General features: G+C 36.6%; 1 protein-coding gene across 1 annotated transcript; it reads left to right on the forward strand.

Moving 5' to 3' along the window:
• Nucleotides 1-4,902: 4,902 nt before the first annotated feature.
• LOC132551168 (uncharacterized protein C5orf34 homolog) lies at nt 4,903-16,943 on the forward strand. Its single transcript, XM_060215277.1, has 12 exons — nt 4,903-5,093; nt 5,416-5,555; nt 6,169-7,543; nt 8,097-8,328; nt 8,712-8,832; nt 9,283-9,374; nt 10,000-10,063; nt 11,103-11,309; nt 11,678-11,814; nt 12,425-12,526; nt 12,819-12,859; nt 13,663-16,943. The coding sequence occupies exons 1-12, from the start codon at nt 4,946-4,948 to the stop codon at nt 14,142-14,144; spliced, it is 3,141 nt and encodes a 1,046-aa protein (XP_060071260.1). The 5' UTR covers nt 4,903-4,945; the 3' UTR covers nt 14,145-16,943.
• Nucleotides 16,944-19,664: the final 2,721 nt, after the last annotated feature.

A 19,664-nucleotide genomic window follows, 5' to 3' on the forward strand; every position in this document is an offset into this window, starting at 1 on the left:
CAGGTTTATCTTTCTGTACTAACGTGCTGAATACTAACCAGGTTTATCTTTCTGTACTAACGTGTTGAACACTAACCAGGTTTTTCGTTATGTACTTGGTTTATCTTTTGTACGTTTGAACTGTACTAACGTCCTGAACACTAACTAGATTAATCGATCTCTACTTACGTCCTGAATACTAACCAGGTTTTTCGCTATTTACCTACGTCCTGAACACTAACCAGGTTTATCTTTCTGGACTAACGTGCTGAACACTAACTAGGTTGATCGTTCTGTACTAACGTCCTGAACACTAACCAGGTTTATCTTTCTGTACCAACGTGCTGAATACTAACCAGGTTTATCTTTCTGTACTAACGTGCTGAACACTTACTTGGTTGATCGTTCTGTACTAACGTCCTGAACACTAACCAGGTTTATCTTTCTGTACTAACGTGATGAATACTAACCAGGATTATTATTCTGTACTAACGTGCTGAACACTAACCAGGTTTATCTTTCTGTACTAACGTGCTGAACACTAACTAGGTTTATCTTTCTGTACTAACGTGCTGAACACTAACCAGGTTTATCTTTCTGTACTAACGTGCTGAACACTAACCAGATTTATCTTTCTGTACTAACGTGCTGAACACTAACCAGGTTTATCTTTCTGTACTAACGTGCTGAACACTTACTAGGTTGATCGTTCTGTACTAACGTCCTGAACACTAACCAGGTTTATCTTTCTGTACTAACGTCCTGAACACTAACTAGATTGATGTTTCTCTACTTACGTCCTGAACACTAATCAGGTTTATCTTTCTGTATTAACGTGCTGGACAGTTACTAGGTTTATCGTTCTGTACTAACGTCCTGAACAGTAACTAGATTGAATCTTTCTGTACTTACGTCTGAACACTAACAGGTTTATCTTTCTGTATTAACGTGCTGAACAGTATTTATCTTTCTGAACTGAACTACTAACTAGGTTTATCTTTTTGTACTTACGTCCTGAACTCTAACTAGGTTTATCTTTCTGTACTAACGTGCTGAACACTAACTACGCTGTCTTTCTGGACTAACGTCCTGATCACTTACTAGGTTTATCTTTCTGTACTAACGTGCTGAACACTAACCAGGTTTATCTTTCTGTACTAACGTAGGTTTATCTTTCTGTACTACACTGAACACCAGGTTTATAACGTGTGTCTTACTCTGAACACTAACTAGGTTTATCTTTCTGTACTTACGTGCTGAATACTAACCAGGTTTATCTTTCTGTACTAACGTGCTGAACACTAACCAGATTTATCTTTCTGTACTAACGTGCTGAATACTAACCAGGTTTATTGTCCTGTACTAACGTCCTGGACACTAACTATATTTATCGTTCTGTACTAACGTCCTGAACACTAACCAGGTTTGGTTTTCTGTACTATCGTCCTGAACACTAACCAGGTTTGTCTTTCTGTACTATCGTCCTGAACACTAACCAGGTTTATCTTTCTGTACTAACGTGCTGAACACTAACTAGGTTTATCGTTCTGTAATAACGTCCTGAACACTTACCAGGTTAATCGTTCTGTATTAAAATGCTGAACACTAACTAGGTTTATCTTTCTGTACTAACGTGCTGAACACTAACCAGGTTTGTTTTTTGTACTAACGTGCTGAACACTAACCAGGTTTATCTTTTTAGACTAACGTCCCGAACACTAACCAGATTTATCTTTCTGTACTAACGTGCTGAACACTAACTAGGTTGATCGTTCTGTACTAACGTCCTGAACACTAACCAGGTTTATCTTTCTGTACTAACGTCCTGAACACTAACCAGATTTATCTTTCTGTACTAACGTCCTGAACACTAAATAGGTTTATCTTTGTGTACTAACGTGTTGAACACTAACCAGATTGATCTTTCTGTACTAACGTGCTGAACAATTACCAGGTTAATCGTTCTGTATTAACGTGCTGAACGCTAAATAGGTTTATCTTTCTGTACTAACGTGTTGAACACTAACCAGATTTATCTTTCTGTACTAACGTGCTGAACACTTACCAGGTTAATCGTTCTGTATTAACGTGCTGAACACTAACAAGTTTTATCTTTCTGTACTAACGTCCCGAACACTAACCAGATTTATCTTTCTGTACTAACGTGCTGAACATTAACTAGGTATATCTTTCTGTATTAACGTGCTGAACACTAACTAGGTTTGTTTTTTCCGGACTAACGTCCTGAACACTAACTACGCTGTCTTTCTGGACTTACGTGCTGAACATTTACATTACTTATAGTGTTTTTTATGGCTGTCTTGTTAAACATTATAATCCTTAATCAGTGTTAGAGCAGTATTTATGTGTAATTTGTTATGAGAACTACATAACGATTGCTGTATAGGAATGTGTATATAGACTTGTTTAAGTAGGGCATGTTGTTTGTTTATCACCTTCCCGTGAGAGAAGCTGGCTAGTGCGGTGCCTTCGGAATCCATGAAAGTGCTCTCTCTGGTCCAATACAACAGAGTGTGTACAGTCGCTTAAAATGTCACTAAAAGACACTGGCTTAGCAGTTACAGTAAATACTAGTCTATTTGTGGACTTTTGAATCGGAGAAATTCTTAAAATCATGATTTTTTGTGGTTAATTTATTTTCTCTGTTTTCACAAATTGGTACTTTTATTAGCAAGCCATGAATTCACCTGACAGTCCAGAATAGTACATGAATTTTTAGAATAAGTTAATTTCTTGAGTATTATCCGCTAACGAAATTAAATGCCTATAAAATGTTATTTTTCAAAACAACAAGTCATCATTTCAACCACAAGGTCAGGTAATAAAAAATAACTTTACTATAACACTTGCTAGTTTGAGACAAATCTCTCTATATATTTATCAGAAACCAATGTGTATATTGCAATAAATCTATATTTCAATCATTGTTAAACGCCCGAGTGCTCCTGCTATGTCCGTAACAGGAAATTAACTAATTAGTATCATTAACGAGACGTATAGATGCTTACAGTTTGATGTCAACGACTTTCATTTTCACGCGGATGTGAATTAGTCTGCGTGAATTTGCTTAATGCGTGAAAGTAACTGATAAGTACCAGAACTCTAAGCATATTTTCATAACAAAATTAAGTTTATTAAAATGTAATCAAAATCATCTCTTTAAAAAAAAACAACTTTGTTTAGTTATTTGTTATTCTATTGATTATCCGAAAGGAGAAAAATGAAAAAAAAATGTATGTTTTTCCTATTATTGTGGTTCATATAAAGAAAGCAAATGTACTTTGAAAATCACAAGAATTAGCAAAGTATCATGTTTTGGGTTCTTGTGTGGTACATGTGAGCAATTCAGACCATTAGATAACGAATACTGTAAGAGTTACCTCCCTTGCATAGATTCTGATTGGCTAATCAAGTTCAGACATGATCAATCACATTTCAAGATGGCTGATGGCGGAGGGCATGAACATGTTTACATTACAACGTTACTCACAATAGGTATTTCAGTTATAGATATTTCATATTACAAAAGTACGCCATGTTTAGCAACGACACGCGATGTTTTATGTTACAAGAGGCGTTGAGTATCGTCACTGATAGACAGAGGTACACTATGTTACGTTTCAGAGTTTACTATTCTGACGCGTTACCGGTTTTGACGGATACTTCTACATCGCTATATTAGGCCAAATAGTATTATATATTATACATGTATGTGCGTGGCTTGTACTATTCATTATAACATATATGTGTGATTCCTGTTATTCAGCTGACAAACTGTGATCCATGATTAAGTCTGTAACATTGTGGTTTAGAATGTAAGAGTTTGTGTTTATTTAATCCATATTTTGAACATTGGTTCCGGACCGTTATGCATGTCGGTATGGCCGTTTGTCGAGGCGTACCAAGTGTCATGAACTGTCGACCTGCGTGACCTCACTCCTAGATAATTTTGGTTGCTGTAACATGCCGTGCTTCCAGAAAGAATAGAAAATAGTGATTAAAACCATTTACCATTAAATATTATGTGTTAATATTTCATTGGCAAATTTGTGTTTTTTCTGAATACACATTTTTACATGTCAAACATCCTCACAGATATGATGAAATAACCAATTAATCCATCCCCGGATGCAAGTGTTTTGTGGTCGTCTGACAAGTGAATGAAAATCAACCATGAATAATAGGCCAGGTCTTGTTGCATTTTTTTGGTTACGGAAGTCCAAACATGCATGGCCTTATGTTGGAAAAGCGGTGGTTTTTAAATGATCTTTTTTGGTGACTCATTTCTGATTTAAATTAGCTATTGGAAAAAATAATTAAAAAAAAAAAAAATAAAAAGTTTATGTTATACAAAGAATTTTGCCAAGAAATATCATTAATTTAAGACAGAAAATACAACTAAAAAATACAAACTTGAATCTAACTTGAATTTGAGGTCAGATCTGGTTATATTTTTTTAGAGAAATACTGGTGTTTCATGATTACTGCTAAGTGTTTTAAATAAATCTTATAATATGAATATATTTAAATTAATTTATGTATTTGTTTGGTGAATTCTTTGTATTTTAAAACTGGATCAAATATTAAACAAAAATAAATAATTTAGTTTAGACAGGACTCGCCTAAATCAGGGAAGATGTTGATTTTTTAATTAATCTAGATTAGATTAAGTAATATGATTAAAAAGCATATATATATGACAATTTCTAACAGCATCTTTTGTACTAGTTAATCAAGCGAATTCAGAACACATATCAGAATGATACTTCTTCTACGATATGTGTAAAAAAAGGTATACCAAAGACACTCACTTTATTCTATACAAATGGGGTATAATATCATATTAATGTATTTTTCAGAGACTAATGGAGATGTGGAACACATTCAAAGAAACCTTAGGTGCCAGTTGACAACACTGATGTATAAAGACTAGAGAAAAAGCACTATGCCTGTAGTCCCAGTCCTCATGGTCCTATATACAAATGATGCCACCGAGGTCAGGTACTCAGATGGGTCCTGTCTCAGAATGGCACCATGCGGCTCTACTTTTGTGCATTACCAGAATCCAGGGGAGACCATTCACCCTGCTCATGGTAAGTAAAGAAGTCGATGAGGTGAGCCTAATCTTTGTTTTAAATCAGTCTTTAAAATAATGGTGTTTTTTTTGGACTTAAGAAAGTTTGAAAAGTTAATGAGACTAGTATTGAATTTAAAACTATCAGTATATATTGAATAAAACCAGGCAGGCAATACATTAGCTGTTGCTCAAAGTCTGGTTGTAGCAATATTGCAGTAAAAAAAATTCATAGGTTATTTTGATTGTACAGTCAGACCTAGCCTTTGAACTGGATTCTTATTAAATATTCGGTTATTGCTAAATGAGTAAAATTGACAAGAAGTTTATGGTTCGTACAGGTATGAAGATGATAAGTCATCGTTGTCAGTTTGTGACGAGTGACTACAGACAGAAAGTGTTGGAAGCACTCGACTTCAGGAACAGATTTGCAGAACGACCTTATGTGTGTCCAGACCTACTTCTACAGGACCAGCTGGTGGTATGTACAACAACTCACATCAGATAAATATGACCCAATACATTGTCTGACTAGAACCAGAACTTCACTTTAGTTTGATTATTTGAGGATAGTAAATCAGGAGACCCACTAATTAAGCAGAGCTGTCAGTCTATTTGATCCCTTGTGGAAACACAGAAATAAATAATTGGCAGTGATATAGGGAAATATAGATGGAAATATTTAACCTTACTCAAGAAGCATTACTGTCACCGCTTGGAATCTGCACATTTTTTTTTGTGATTTGTGCAGTACCAATATACATGTAAATGCCTTTCACCTAGCCGTCCTGGGTTTCATTCCCGGAATGGATGTGAAAAGGTATGGGGTCACCTGCCCGACCACGGGTGTTTTCCCCGGGTACTCCAGTTTCCTCCCACACTAAGACCCCTCGTGCGCTTCCATCCGAGCCAACAAGAGTGATCACTTGCTTCGCAATTGTTGTAAAATAAATTAAGTTTATTAATATTATGTAAATCCAAAAACTTTAATTTGAACCACATTGTTCCCTTCGCTGATAGATTTATTGGTGTATCGTATGTAACACATATGGTTTGTAATTATATCAGCATTCGAAGTTTTCATTTATTTGCAGCCTTTATATGCTGATATAAGTGATGTAGCTTGGCCACAGACCCTTGAAAAAGCTTCATATGAATACCTTCCTGATGGTAGTGTCAGGTTGATATCTGAGGATGAGCATTCGAGTATGGTATTCTCTACTCACAAACAAGACTTCACCATCTGCTATCTGTCCAAGGTCAGCCAGGACAAACCCAAGGTCAAGGCAAGACATAAGTTCAAGGCCAAGAGTATGACATCTGCAACCAAAAGAACAGAAAATGGTTTGATCAGGGATGGATTTCAGCCTGAAGTCAAGGAAAAACAAAAAATTTCACCAGGAAATGGATTCTTCAGTAGAAATCAATGTTCGGATAGATGCTTACTAAACTCTGATAGTGTGGTAACTAACATATCATCAGAGATAAGAAATACTTCTGAAAAGGTGAATATGGGATCAGATAATACAGCACTGACAAGTCCTCACAACCAACAGGAACAGACCGATTCACCAACTCCGAAACTTAATGATGACAAGAAAAATTATCAGGACACAAGTTCAAATGTAGGTCATGGCCGACTGATGAGAAATATAGATTCTGTGGAGGGGTATAGTGGCAGTCCACTGTCTGATGACCTCCAGCGCAGATTGACCGGTGACCTAAGTATCTCCCCTATAAGTCTTATAAGTGGACTAGGCAGTGAAAAGTCATCACCTTGTACAGAGGAGGAATATCGTCTGTATTCCACACCGACTTATGCCCAAACCGACCCCCGCGGGGCAGGGTCACAGAAGTTTATACATGAAAAGGGTGCTACCTTTAAACAGTACAAACGCGAGCATCAAGATGATGGATCTTTTCTTGATTATCCTTCTGGTAAAGATAAAAGTGAAGACGTTGACTCAGCTGTTGATGAAACATTGACCAGTCAAAACGTGTCAATAACACAAGACCGTCGAAGAACAAAAGTTCAGACCGAATTTAGTCAAAATGGCAACTCGAGTGATATTCAAAATCCTCCTCAAATTGTGTTTAGATCAAGACAGTTAATTACAGATGAAAACAATCCAAAGACTGACTTTAATGAAGATAAATTCATCAAAGGCAAATTATCAAATGAGCCCAGCCCAAGTATCCAATCAGAAAGGAGAACTGATAGATCATGGGAGGAGTCCTCTCCAAGAAACCAATCAGGTGTAAGGGAAGTTGGGTCATGGGAGGAATACAGTCCAGGTAGCCAATTGGTAGACAGGAAAGCAGTATCCATGGAGTTGCCCGAGGCTCGCATACATTACACATGGGTTACAAGACACTACTCATGTGAGGAATGTCCAGTGGTTTGGAGTCACCCGGTCAATTTGGCCCGAGCTGTACTGGACAACAGGGAAAGCCTTGAGCAGAAGGCCTGTAGGTTATTTTAACGATAAAGTGGTTATTGTTGTAATCAGAAAATAATGTTGGTAGTATTCAATTTTTTTTTATTTATATAATTTTAGATATATCTGACCAGCCATGGCAGATACTTCTTTTTCAAAACGTAGGATATTTTTTTAGGTTTAGCAGAGTGCACATGTAAGATTAAAAAAGAAGTGTTAAGATGAAATGAGGTAGAATTCTTACCCAAAAAGAAGAGAGAGACTACGTTTATTTGTTAACTGGGTCAAATTACACAAATTTATAAATGGCATGACGGATATACAATAAAAGCATTTTTGATCTTTTAAAAAGTATTTTGTAGATATCAAGAGTTAGCTCCCTTTATCAACTCCAACTTGAACATCATTTCTTTGACATTTTTGTCTCAAAATGACATTAAACCTACAATACATTACCACACATCTTACCTTAAATAAACACCAGTTACTTCCCTTTTAACAGACAATTTACGAAGTCTCCTAATACCTTCTACATCTATAAAGGTACAACAAAATGACCAATAGCATTTTATGAATAATTTTAGTGAAGCTTTGCTCCAACCCAAAGAAAACGTTATCCAATTCTCGAAGTGAGCTTAGGAACAAATGTGTCCTGTCAACTCTGCCCCGCCCTTTACCTCTCAGCTGTGAAGGGCAACATCTTCACTCCCTTGGAGGTCAGTACCTGTATGATGATGAGAAAGATGTGGAGGCAAATCTGGCCATATTCAAACAAGGCAAGCTGAAGGTGCTTTTAATAGAAGGAGTTGTGTTTAGGTGAGACATTTTTTTATACCACCACAATTTCATTGGTGGCTGAGGAGCATGTAATGTTAGCTTTGTCCTGTCAGGTCATGTGACTATGATGTTGTGTCCAGTTATAATCCTGATCAATGTCATGTATCGAGAACCTCCTATTACATTTAAGTTATGTTTATACCGTAGCATTATAGCATTAAGTTCTAAACACTATCATTTTCAGAGGTGATCATTAGTCAAGGTAAAGGGTCAAGGTCACAAATGACAGGTACATGGGAGTGAGGACATTAACACTCATGTCTTAAGGACATTTTCTAATTTTGTGTCGTTCAGACTTTTATACTCTAAATTCATGTTTCTTCTCTGTCTATCACATGATTTATATGAACTGGTTTAAACAGGTTTGTGAGGCTGGCGACGACTAAAGTGGTGGAAATATTTCCAGGTGACGGCAGTGTAATCACATCACAGGGATTGTCTGGACACTTCTTCAAACATGTCATCCCTCGCGGCCATGACAAGGTTTTGTTTTTATGTTTTCTGAAAGTACACCATAGGTGAAAAAATCTTGCTTAGTGTAAATTTCAGATCGGTAAGTCCAGCTATGTTAGCCCCCCACCCTGAAGGTCATTGGAACTTAAGTCAGAGAGGAGTTTTTTTTTATTACCTTTTCCTGTAAAGCAAATTGGCTACAATAATCAAAAAGTCTAGATTCATGATGTCAAGCTTGTAGCTTATTCTCGGTTGAAGAGCTCAAAAAATGTTTCAAATACCTACAAAATCAATGAAAATAATACACTTACAAAAATGAATGCTTCTAAAGTAGTGTGAGTTCAGATTTTAGTTTTCTATACCAGCACTGAAATTGATTTCGCAAAGAGTGCGCCACAAAGAGACTTTCTAGCATGATGTGAAGACATTTTAAGGAGAAAGTACTTTAAACTTATGTACGGTTGTATCAATATTTTACAGGTAGAAGAAAGAACATATTCCCTGAAATCTGCCCCACCCACTCCTCCAAAGGCAGCTTACTCTGTAGAGAAGCTCATCAAGAGGGCACACAGGTAAACTGGGTGACATTGTTGTTTTCTGCAGCAAAGTAATGACTTAAATCTTTTATGCAAAAGATGGTTATTGTTATATTCAGAAACTAGCTTTGCTGGTACATATTGAGTCAATATTGCTGCATTGAGTGTCATTATACATGAAATGTTGCGGTTGTGTCAATGGGTAAAATTATATCTTATCAAACTGGGAAAATGTTTATGATGGAATGCTTATGGGCACTTTGTAGAGGGACTGCAGCTGTGATTGAAAATCTTTTCTCATTGGAAGCAAAATTAGATACAAAAATATTTGGCTTGTATGAAAATACAAAATTTGTCGAACTACAGTGTTGGTTCACATTTGTGCTTGCCTCGGTCACCTTCTAGGTTTTAGGACCTTAGTATAGCTGACCTGTATGAGGATGCAACATCTGTATGTTTAATTCATTAGTTAGCTCTAATGTATCTGCCTCTTATTCTGAATTTGTATTTAAAGGTATTTATCATTTATGTATCTTGTGTACGATCTCCTAGAATGAGCAAAATATATTTTTGCAAATACATGTATGCTTGGTTGGACAAAATTTTTTCAAATTGATTGGAAATATAAATTACCATAATGTGATCTCACTTTTCATGACAGGCTTTTACTCCAAGCTGGTCAAGAGGACAAAATGATTACTAATGCTGATGTGTGTTGCTGGAAGGTTTGTGTTATCTCAACTTCTTCAAAGCATATAGTTGCTGCTTTGTCAGCATCCGTCCGACCTTCATAATTTTGTCTGGAGCATAAAACAAACACTATAAGAGGTATCAACATGAAAGTTCATAGGTAGATCGATCTTGAGATAAGAATTGCAGTGTATAAGAACCGTAACACTCTTTTCATTATTCAGGAGTTTTTCCACTTGATTTTTTTCCTTCTTAAATTTGTCCCATTAAGGGGGCATGATTTTTTCCAATGGCCCTTGTTGTTAATGTTACTCTTAAGTTAAAGTTTTGAATCATAAAACATACTTCGATAAAAATAACTAAAACACAACACAGTTTAAATATTAAATAAAAATTGAAAAGATGTTCATTTATATTACATAAATATAAACTTTCAAATCAAATTAAAGTATGTATAGTAAACCCAATATTACTAAGATTTTATCTCCAACAAATATGTAAAACTTTAAAATTTCCATTTAAAATTCAATACTGCATGAAGTACATGTATATGGATGGGAAAAAGTTATGTAAATAAAATGACATGATTATTGATAACAATAATAAATTAATTTTATAAATTATAATTAAAAAATCCAAGCTGTTAGCTCCACTTTGTACTAAGTGTTTTGTAAACAATAAACCTTAAACAAATTTCAATGTAGGTTGAACTGTCTACAAAATCTTACAGTGGTTTTCTCCTATTCTGCTCATAATTACTCAACCAAACACTCCTGTTTCTCTACCAAATACTCTATATTTTAGTTGCTTAATTTTACAGGTCAAATAATTTGTAATAGTCATGATTTTGGCTGGTTAATGGGAGTCTTACTTTGTATACAGTTCAGTAATCGTGGAAATCTGAATCAGATTTGTTTTGTTGTGCTGTAAAATATTTGGCAGACAATTTTGATATGCAAGCATATCAAAATTAAATCCCCAACGAATATTACTGAGTATGTACTGCAGATATATAGGTATATTGAAAAATTAAGAGTGAGTAGGACATTTTATTTCATCTTTACTGACTTTCAGTATGTTGATAGAAAACTAGAACTCTTGCCCACTTCGTTACTGGAGGATTGCTGCATTCCCAACCACGGTAAATTTTCTGCCTACTCCAACGGACATGTCCGCATTTTGTTTGATGACCGCACATCTTTAGAGATGACTTGTGACTTCAGTAGAAGAGTGAAAAGTTGTCTGGAGCACACAGAAGGAACATCAGTAGGCGATGCTCAGGTCAGTGTGTAATAGTGTAGGGAAATAAAAATCAGTCAGAGTGCTTTTAAATTAGTTATTGATGAATAATTCTTAGACCAGTTGTAATTCACCTTCAGATTTTTTTCTTTCAAAAAATTATAAACAAGGTGTAACCATGCTTTATTTTCCTGCCGGTCTAAACAAATGGTCAGTTTCTTTTGATGCTACCGTTAAATCTGGTATTGCTCCTTGGATGATGTTTTACTGGAACAGCCAGAAATCATTGAATTAAACCAGATTTTCAAAGACAAAAAAAAATTAATTCTACAGATGATTGATAATGAAATGAAGGCAGAATGATTATGTACTCTGCTGTTACTTATGTTTTACACCATTTCACTCTTTAGATGGAAGCAGATGAGAATCACAGCATTTTAGTGACAAAACAGCACTTAACTGCTAAACAGACTGGTTTGTGTAAGCTTCTCCTACCCAATGGTCAGTACCAGATAGTGGATGTCCATCAGTCTGGGGTGTATAAAAAGTGAGTGAGAGCAATGTACATAAAATCTTTTCATCAGGTGCAGATCTGAGGTGTTCACCCCTAACTAGGGTAGTTTTGGTCCTTGGTCAACACCTAAAATGCTATTGATATAGGCCTCCCACATTCTTTTCAGGTAGGTAGGCACCAACTACTCTAGGAAGATCCCACCTGATAATGGCTGTTCACTTGAAAAGAAGTCTAGCAAACAGCCACACAAATCGATGATGATCATTTGATTTGGAAATTTCAATATGCATTTTTCATTTTAAGATATATTATTAAATCAAAAAGATTTTATGGTAATTAAGTAACAGACAATACTGTACAAGGCCTGTCACTAATATGCGTGATAATTGTAAACAGTTATATATAATGGTGTAGAAATATATGTCATTTTCCTCCTTGGTACATTATGTTAAAGTTAGAAATAAATTTCTTTATTTTGATTTTCATTTCAGTTGTAAATCAAGGATTTATCCTCATGAAATTGAACAAACAGAACATTTCTTTTGTCATGATACATCCCAAGAATGCCAAAATATCTGCGGGGGGGAAGGGGCGGGGGAGGGAGAAACCTATATTTTATATATATATATATATATATGTATAGGTATACAGATGCAGCCATGGAATGGCAGGCTTGGGTTAACAGTTCTCCTGGACAAAGGAAAGATTTCTATGAACGCTGGGACAAGCAAGACAACCATAATGTGTAAGAAAGATTTTTTCTGTTGTTTACCCTGATGATAAACGATGTATTGGTCTGGCATACTTTTTACAAAACAATATTGATAGATATTTTCAGCAAATCATATCAAACTATATTTGTAACATTGAGTTTTTGAAACCTGGATTACTCTATAGGTAAATTAAATCTTCAGTTTGCCTTCTTTACAAGTTTAACAAATACTTGATTGATGATAAATTGATCTGATGGTTTTAGTTAGAAGTAGAACGGTTTCTTTCATTCACAGATTTTACTAAATGTTCTGTACCTTTTTCAGGATGGCAGCCAAGGAGCTACAGAAGATCAAATGTTTTAACTGTATCCTTTCTTATCATTAACTTCAATCAGTATAAAGGTGAATGTGAATTTTACAAATGTCAGATCTATCAGCACAGTTTGAATTTTTAGCTCACCTACCTTAAGTTTATGCTGTAGTGTGTCACCGTTGTCTGGCCATCCTTTCTTTCTCCATCATCTTTCCAGCATCAACTTTAAACTTTTTAATCTTCTCAGTCATCAGAAAGCTCAGGTTACTGATATTGGACCTGTAGCATGCAGGATGAAGGACTATAAAGTTGTTTAAATGAATGACCTTGACCCACATTAAAGACTACAGGGGTCAAATATGTTAAAGTCTTCAAACAACTTCTTCTCAATAACTAAAATTTGGCCCGTTCATGCTGGGATAAGTCCTACCAAATTGATCTAATGGATTTACCTTTGACCTACTTCACAGGTCACAGGAGTCAGATGTCTGAAGATCTTATGAATTCTCAATGATTAAGAGACACAGGATACTTATGTTGTACCTGTAGCATGCTTCTTATGAGTGACCTTGACTCACTTTTAAGATCACCATAGCTAAATGTTTTAAAAGTTTACTTTTCAATAACAAACGGACCCTGTGCCATGGTATTTATGTTGTATACATGTGTATAATTCTTTGCTAAAGGGCTTTTTTAGTTTGCAGGTAATAACTTAAGAAACCTTCAGTCTCTGTTTTGTGTGATGCAGAACAGGTGAACTGTTTCACAGTGAACCCCACCCCCTCCCCCCCACAGTTTGTTTGTTCCTCTTGGAATCTATGTGATTTTTTTTCCTCTTTGACAAAAAATATTAAGATATTGTTGACAATACGATGGGTAAACAAACATCATCTCAGAGTGATAGTGCTGTGATATCCCAACCATCCACCACCAGAGTGAACGTTGTGCAATATTCTTCAGTTCCTCAAATAGGATATCTGGACAAATCAGATAGCATTACAAATAAATGGCTATCTGATGAGGATCAAGGACATTACAGTCAAGGTCACCATGGAGCCTTTTCACAAGGGCACACTCCTACAGCCTCAGGAGATGGTCACATGATCACTGAATGGAATTCTGGGAATCAGGGTTACAGTATTCCACCAAGAAAATTCCTGCCAGCTTCTGGCCAAAATTTGTATCAAAGGCCAAGAGGTCCGAGCAGGAACATAACTGACAATGCTTCAATGAACAGTTACGACACACTACAGGGCTTCAATGCTGTCCGCCAAGCCCTCCTCAAAACGTCCAAGGCAATACAGGATATTGATTGTATTTTAGATAAACAATCATGAGATTTTCAGCCGTTTACCAACGTTATCACCAATCTCAACTTTTTTTTCTTTTTTTTTGTCAAATCATTTGGTGCACTTGTATATGGTTTAAAAAAGATATTCATTTACATGAATTTTGTATGTTTTAATATATTCTGTTTGGATGTTTAAATTCTTTAGTTTGATGTTGTACGGTAAATGTACATGTATTTAGGTTGCCCATGAATTTCGTGAGTTTTAAGGCACATGCATTACATTGTTTTGGTGTTTGTTGGTTGGTTATAATTACTGAATGTATTTGTATATTTTACCAATTTGACACATACCTTGTGATAAACTCATTTGTTTATTTCAGGATGCTCTATTTCATTTTATCCCAGAATATGATGGGGAAATATTGACTAAATTTTCATTACAGAGACATTCAAATTAATCTGAAAGAAATATTATAAACAAGAGTTCCGCCAGCGTTACAAAATGCGCCCATCCTAAGTTGAACAACCATAACTGGATGAATTTCAGGTGGATAATTTTGGTTTCTAGGTTGTAAGATTGATTTCCAAGATTATCTACTGAATTTCTATAAAGTTAATGGTGCTTGTGCAAAAACTGCTAAGACGATTTGTAGCAAAGGATATTTTTGATTTGTAGGAAGGATTACTGACAACTCTTAAACAAACGGACATTGATGATTGGTAGAAAGGTTTCATTCATAGGAAGGCTTATTGATGATTTGTAGGAATGTTTATTATGATATTTACAAAAGTTTACAGACTTTTAATAAATATTGTAAGTTCACTGATATTTCGTAATAAAAGTTCACTGACGATTCATAGGAAGGTTATTTGCCATCATTTGTAGGATTGGGTTGAAAATCATGGATTATTCGCCCTTTGTGGAATTGGGGAAATTGTCCAGTGCAGTATCACATATAGTCAAATCGATGAGATAACATGGCCATGTAATGGTATGTTGACTGGAAGTAAAATTGTAAGGATTACCTTACCATGGTAAAGTGCCATCAGATCAGAGTAGAAGGTTTCTATCACACCTATAAGAAGTTTATTAACAGTAATGGAAAACATCAAGTCAATGGTTGTACAAAGTAGGTTCTATTATGAGTTGTCAACAACCCATCTTTGAAGTAAGCGACTGTAGTTGTTTTTGGTTAGCGGGCTTGTTGCTAAAATCAACGTTGAAATCTCCCATTATGACAGTTTCACAGCCCTATAGATGTTGATGGGGTAATCGTAATTGTATGGTAATTTACTGTTGACTACTATTCCATGAAAGGCGGGTGTGATATGTTGATAGGGTAGTCATGATTGTATGGTAATTTACTGTAGACTACTATTCCATGAAAGGCGGGTGTGATATGTTGATAGGGTAGCCGTGATTGTACGGTAATTTACTGTAGACCACTATTCCATGAGGAGGCCTTTTGTCAGCCTTTGATGAAGAATCCTATCTCTATTGATGGAATCCATTTATTGATGAAAGGATGTTTGAATCTGTAGACATGTATCTGGATTCCACAACATGCACTGGACATGAGGTTGTCACATCTGATGTCTTCAATATGGCGAAGTGATCTTGCATTTACAAAGGCTATTTTGTATGTAGAAGGTATTTTGTACAGGAATTGTATGCTGGGTAGAAATTCATCCTCTCGAAGTCTTTTTATTTCTTCGCCAACTTGTTTGTTTACTGCAATTTTATCATCTTCAAGATTGGTCTATTTTACAGTTTGATGTCATGTCAATGACCACTTTATCCATTGTATCAAACCTATTTTGGAAATGTACCATGGGCCATAACTCTGTAAATAAGGGGCGAAAAAATTTGGTTATCAAACTTGACCTGGCTTTTATGGTAATAAACCTTCATGTGAAGTTTCAAATTAATCTGTAAAATATTATTCAAGTTATCGAACGGAAACCTATGTGCAGCCACCCACCCGCCCGCATGAAAACATAATATGTTCCTTCTTTCGACGAGTATATATGATTGATAATTCAACCCTAATTACAGTAATTTAAAGACGATTCAAATGAACCAAATGATTTTACTACCAAAAAACAAACATGTTTCAGCCTCTAGAGTAGCATTGCTGTTACCATTTTCCGTCAACTTGTGTTGGAATATGTAAATTCAGGTTTATTTTTTAGATTTTAAATACTATTTGTCTTTGAATCTCCTAGTCATCTCAGTATTGACTATTGTAGATGCAGACCTGTTGGTGGTATATGTGTTTGACAGTGTACAGTCTGTTTATAAACATTAACTACAGCAAATACTAAAAAAAAATTATTGAATTATGTGACTGTTTGTTTGATTTATGGTGATGTGTGCATTTGTCAAGATTTTGTTGCTATAATTTATCTTCATTCCTGACTTTCTGTATCTTTCTATTCATAATTCCCATCTTTTTGTATCTGTTCATCTGTCTTTATATGCATGGTTTCAAGAGAATTTGTCAAAGATGCTTATTTGTGCAATCTATGAAAATATTGGTTTCTGAATGGAAGCAACATAAAAGTTGGATAGAATTCATAAAAATAAGTCTATTTCCAGCTGAAGGTCAATGCAGGGTCAGAGGTCAGTATTTTGGAAAAAAAAGACCACATTGATGTTAATTTGACCTTGATTTCTTTTCATTGGTGGTTATTTCTAGCTCACTAAATCTGTATGCTACACCATTTTTAGGGGATGAACATATAATTGTTACAAGGATACTCAGCTTCTCTTCTGTTCTGTTTTGGCAGATATAATGTGTGTGTCCATCTAATACACTGACTGAATGTTTGTATTGCTCATATTTCTGACAAATGATAATTTATTAAAATATTTAAAAAATAGATGTATAGGGTTATGTTATTTATTTGACTTGCAATTGTGGATTGTAAGTTATTGTTTTTGTCAAATAAAGAAATATTCAGTATACTGTACTGCAGCTAAATTGTGAGATCAAAATCAGAGAGAAGATGTTTGTTAAAATGAATTACCTTGACCACTTCCAGTGTCACGGGGTCAAATTTGTTGAAATCTTCAAACAACTTATCAGCAACCAAAAGGCTTACGGTACTGATATTGTGTAACAAAATGGGTAGTAGAAATACAATTTAGAGAATATAATTTAAAACAGAAATTTAAAGTACAACAGGTTCTCTGGAAACAATAACAACAGGTGTCAAAAGTCAGGCACTGGACCAGGGTTAACGTCCTGTGATGGACAGGCAGTTTGGTAGCCCTTAGATATCAAGGGTGTGCCTCACGCACCTAGCCACTGTAGCGAGATAGCTGGGGAGGGATCGTCGATCAGAGTAGATAGCATACTGGACGGTAAAGTACATCGGGATCCCTGAGATAAGGTTACATGAGCTTGCACGTGCCTTGATAATTATATGCCTCGCGGGGTGGGGTATTGTCATCCAATCGGGGCTTAGTTGGAATTGAAGTGTTTTGGTATTATTAATACTAAGACAATAGACAGTAGCAGGAGAGTAGCGGGAGAAGAGCAGGAGAGTGGTTGGAGGCTAGAGCTCGGGAGCTAGACAAGTCAGTGCGGGCCTGTAGCGGGAAGTAGGAACTTAAGCGGGAGATGGGGGTGGACTTGAACAAGATCTTGTGTAACCACGGCAAGAAATCAAATTTAACTCAAATACCACGTGTCGGAATAATTATTGTGTAACACACGTGGATATTTTTGGTGCCGTTCAGCAGGATTTCGAACCTGGGAGAACACAGGAAAAAGAGGTCATAGGAAACAAAATAATGTGTGTCCATGGATTTATGAACTTTACCAACATCTTGAAAGGGATATATAACAGGACAGATTCTCTATAAAGGTGAGTGATTAATTGGGATAGACCTATTCTAACAAATTTAGTAAATTAATTATGGCAGAAAATGTTGGTGTTTTAATAGAAAACTTGACAGCCCAATTAACTGGACTCACGTCGGCCATCAACACCCAGGGGATTGCAGGCGCAGTAGACAGCTATGAGGGGGACCCGAAGAAATTTAAAGAGTGGGTAGGATCGATAGAAAAATATGCTACGTTAACCGGGATAGCTGCTGATAGAATAAAATTAGTAGCGTACCAAGCTAGTAAGGGCCCAGTGGGAGATTTTGTGAAACGTTACGTTGAAGAAAACCCCCAGGGAACTTGGGCAGAGCTTAAGGCGGAGCTTGCCTCCCGATTTTCGGAGATAACCGATCCACAGCATGCTTTTGTTCTGCTGCGGAAAGCCAAGCAGAAATCGGACGACAGCGTCCAGATTTTTGCCGAAAAACTGTTGGCTTTGGCCGATGAGGCCTATGCTAACATGCAAAGGGGCAATCCAGCCGTAGAGCAGCAACTGGTCGGATTCTTTGTAGATGGGCTACTTAATGATAGCTTAAAGATGAAGGTAATGCGAGAAAATCCGCCAACATTACGGGAAGCGGTGAACGTAGCTATGGCCGAACAAAATTTGCGACGGCGATTCCAGCTCCGTACTAATACCGTAACCAAGGGTAGGCATGTGGAACCCATGGACACTAGCCTTGCGGCAGTGCCAATGGATGTAGGACATAGCAGAGCTACCCGTAAATGCCACAACTGCGGCAGAACGGGGCACATTGCTAAGGAATGTAGGTCGAAAACACGTCGAACTGGGGCTGGTCCGGGCCAATATCAGCAGCTCTGTTGGGCTTGTGGGAATCGGGGCCATTTTCAACGAGAGTGCCCTCAATATAGACAAAGAAAAAACTAGGTAGCTCTCCCTTGAATGAAACCGCTGGGGAGAGTAAAGTTTGCAAGATACATTTGGCAGGGAGTCCGAGTTCATGTGTAATAAAAATTGGGAAACAGCGATATAGGTCTTTAGTTGACTCGGGGGCAGAGATCTCGCTAGTACATAAGCGCGTTTTGGGGCATTTACAGCCATTCCCTGTTATTAGGAAGCCAAAAATTCAGCTACAATCGGTAAATGGGGACACATTGCCGGTAGAAGGTTGTGTTGATATAAAATTTAAATTAGGAGATACCACGGTAACCCAGTTATTTCATGTGGTCACAGACATGAATCGAAATTTTATCTTAGGCAGAGACTGGTTGACAGACAATGGCGTGAGGTTGTATTTTGATCTAGGTTCCTTACGATTCCGGAATCAATACATCCCACTAGAGGAAGATATCCATATTGCATCACTTGTGCGCCTAAGGCAAAAGGTTGGTCTGAAACCACAAACAGCTACCTTATGTCTTGGTAGGGTAGGACCAGCAAACCGTAGAACTGCAGAGCTACTGCAGGTAAAACCTGTGGATTCAGGTTACATCAGCACCGAACCTGGCCTCATGGTCGGTAATGCCGTGACAAAAGTGTCGAGCCGTGGACACTTGGCCATTATGATTGTTAATAATACCAACAAATATTATAAACTAAAACGCGGTTGTGTAATTGGCAGGACTGAATCCCTAGGTCAAGCTAATCTCGTTGAGACTCATACTAGGTCAACAAAATCTGTGGCGGCTACCGTAACTAAGGACAACTTAGG

This window comes from Ylistrum balloti, unplaced genomic scaffold (assembly GCF_031769215.1).
Source record: "Ylistrum balloti isolate Yb309-2 unplaced genomic scaffold, AGI_CSIRO_Ybal_v1 Utg370182, whole genome shotgun sequence".
NCBI lineage: Eukaryota > Metazoa > Mollusca > Bivalvia > Pectinida > Pectinidae > Ylistrum > Ylistrum balloti.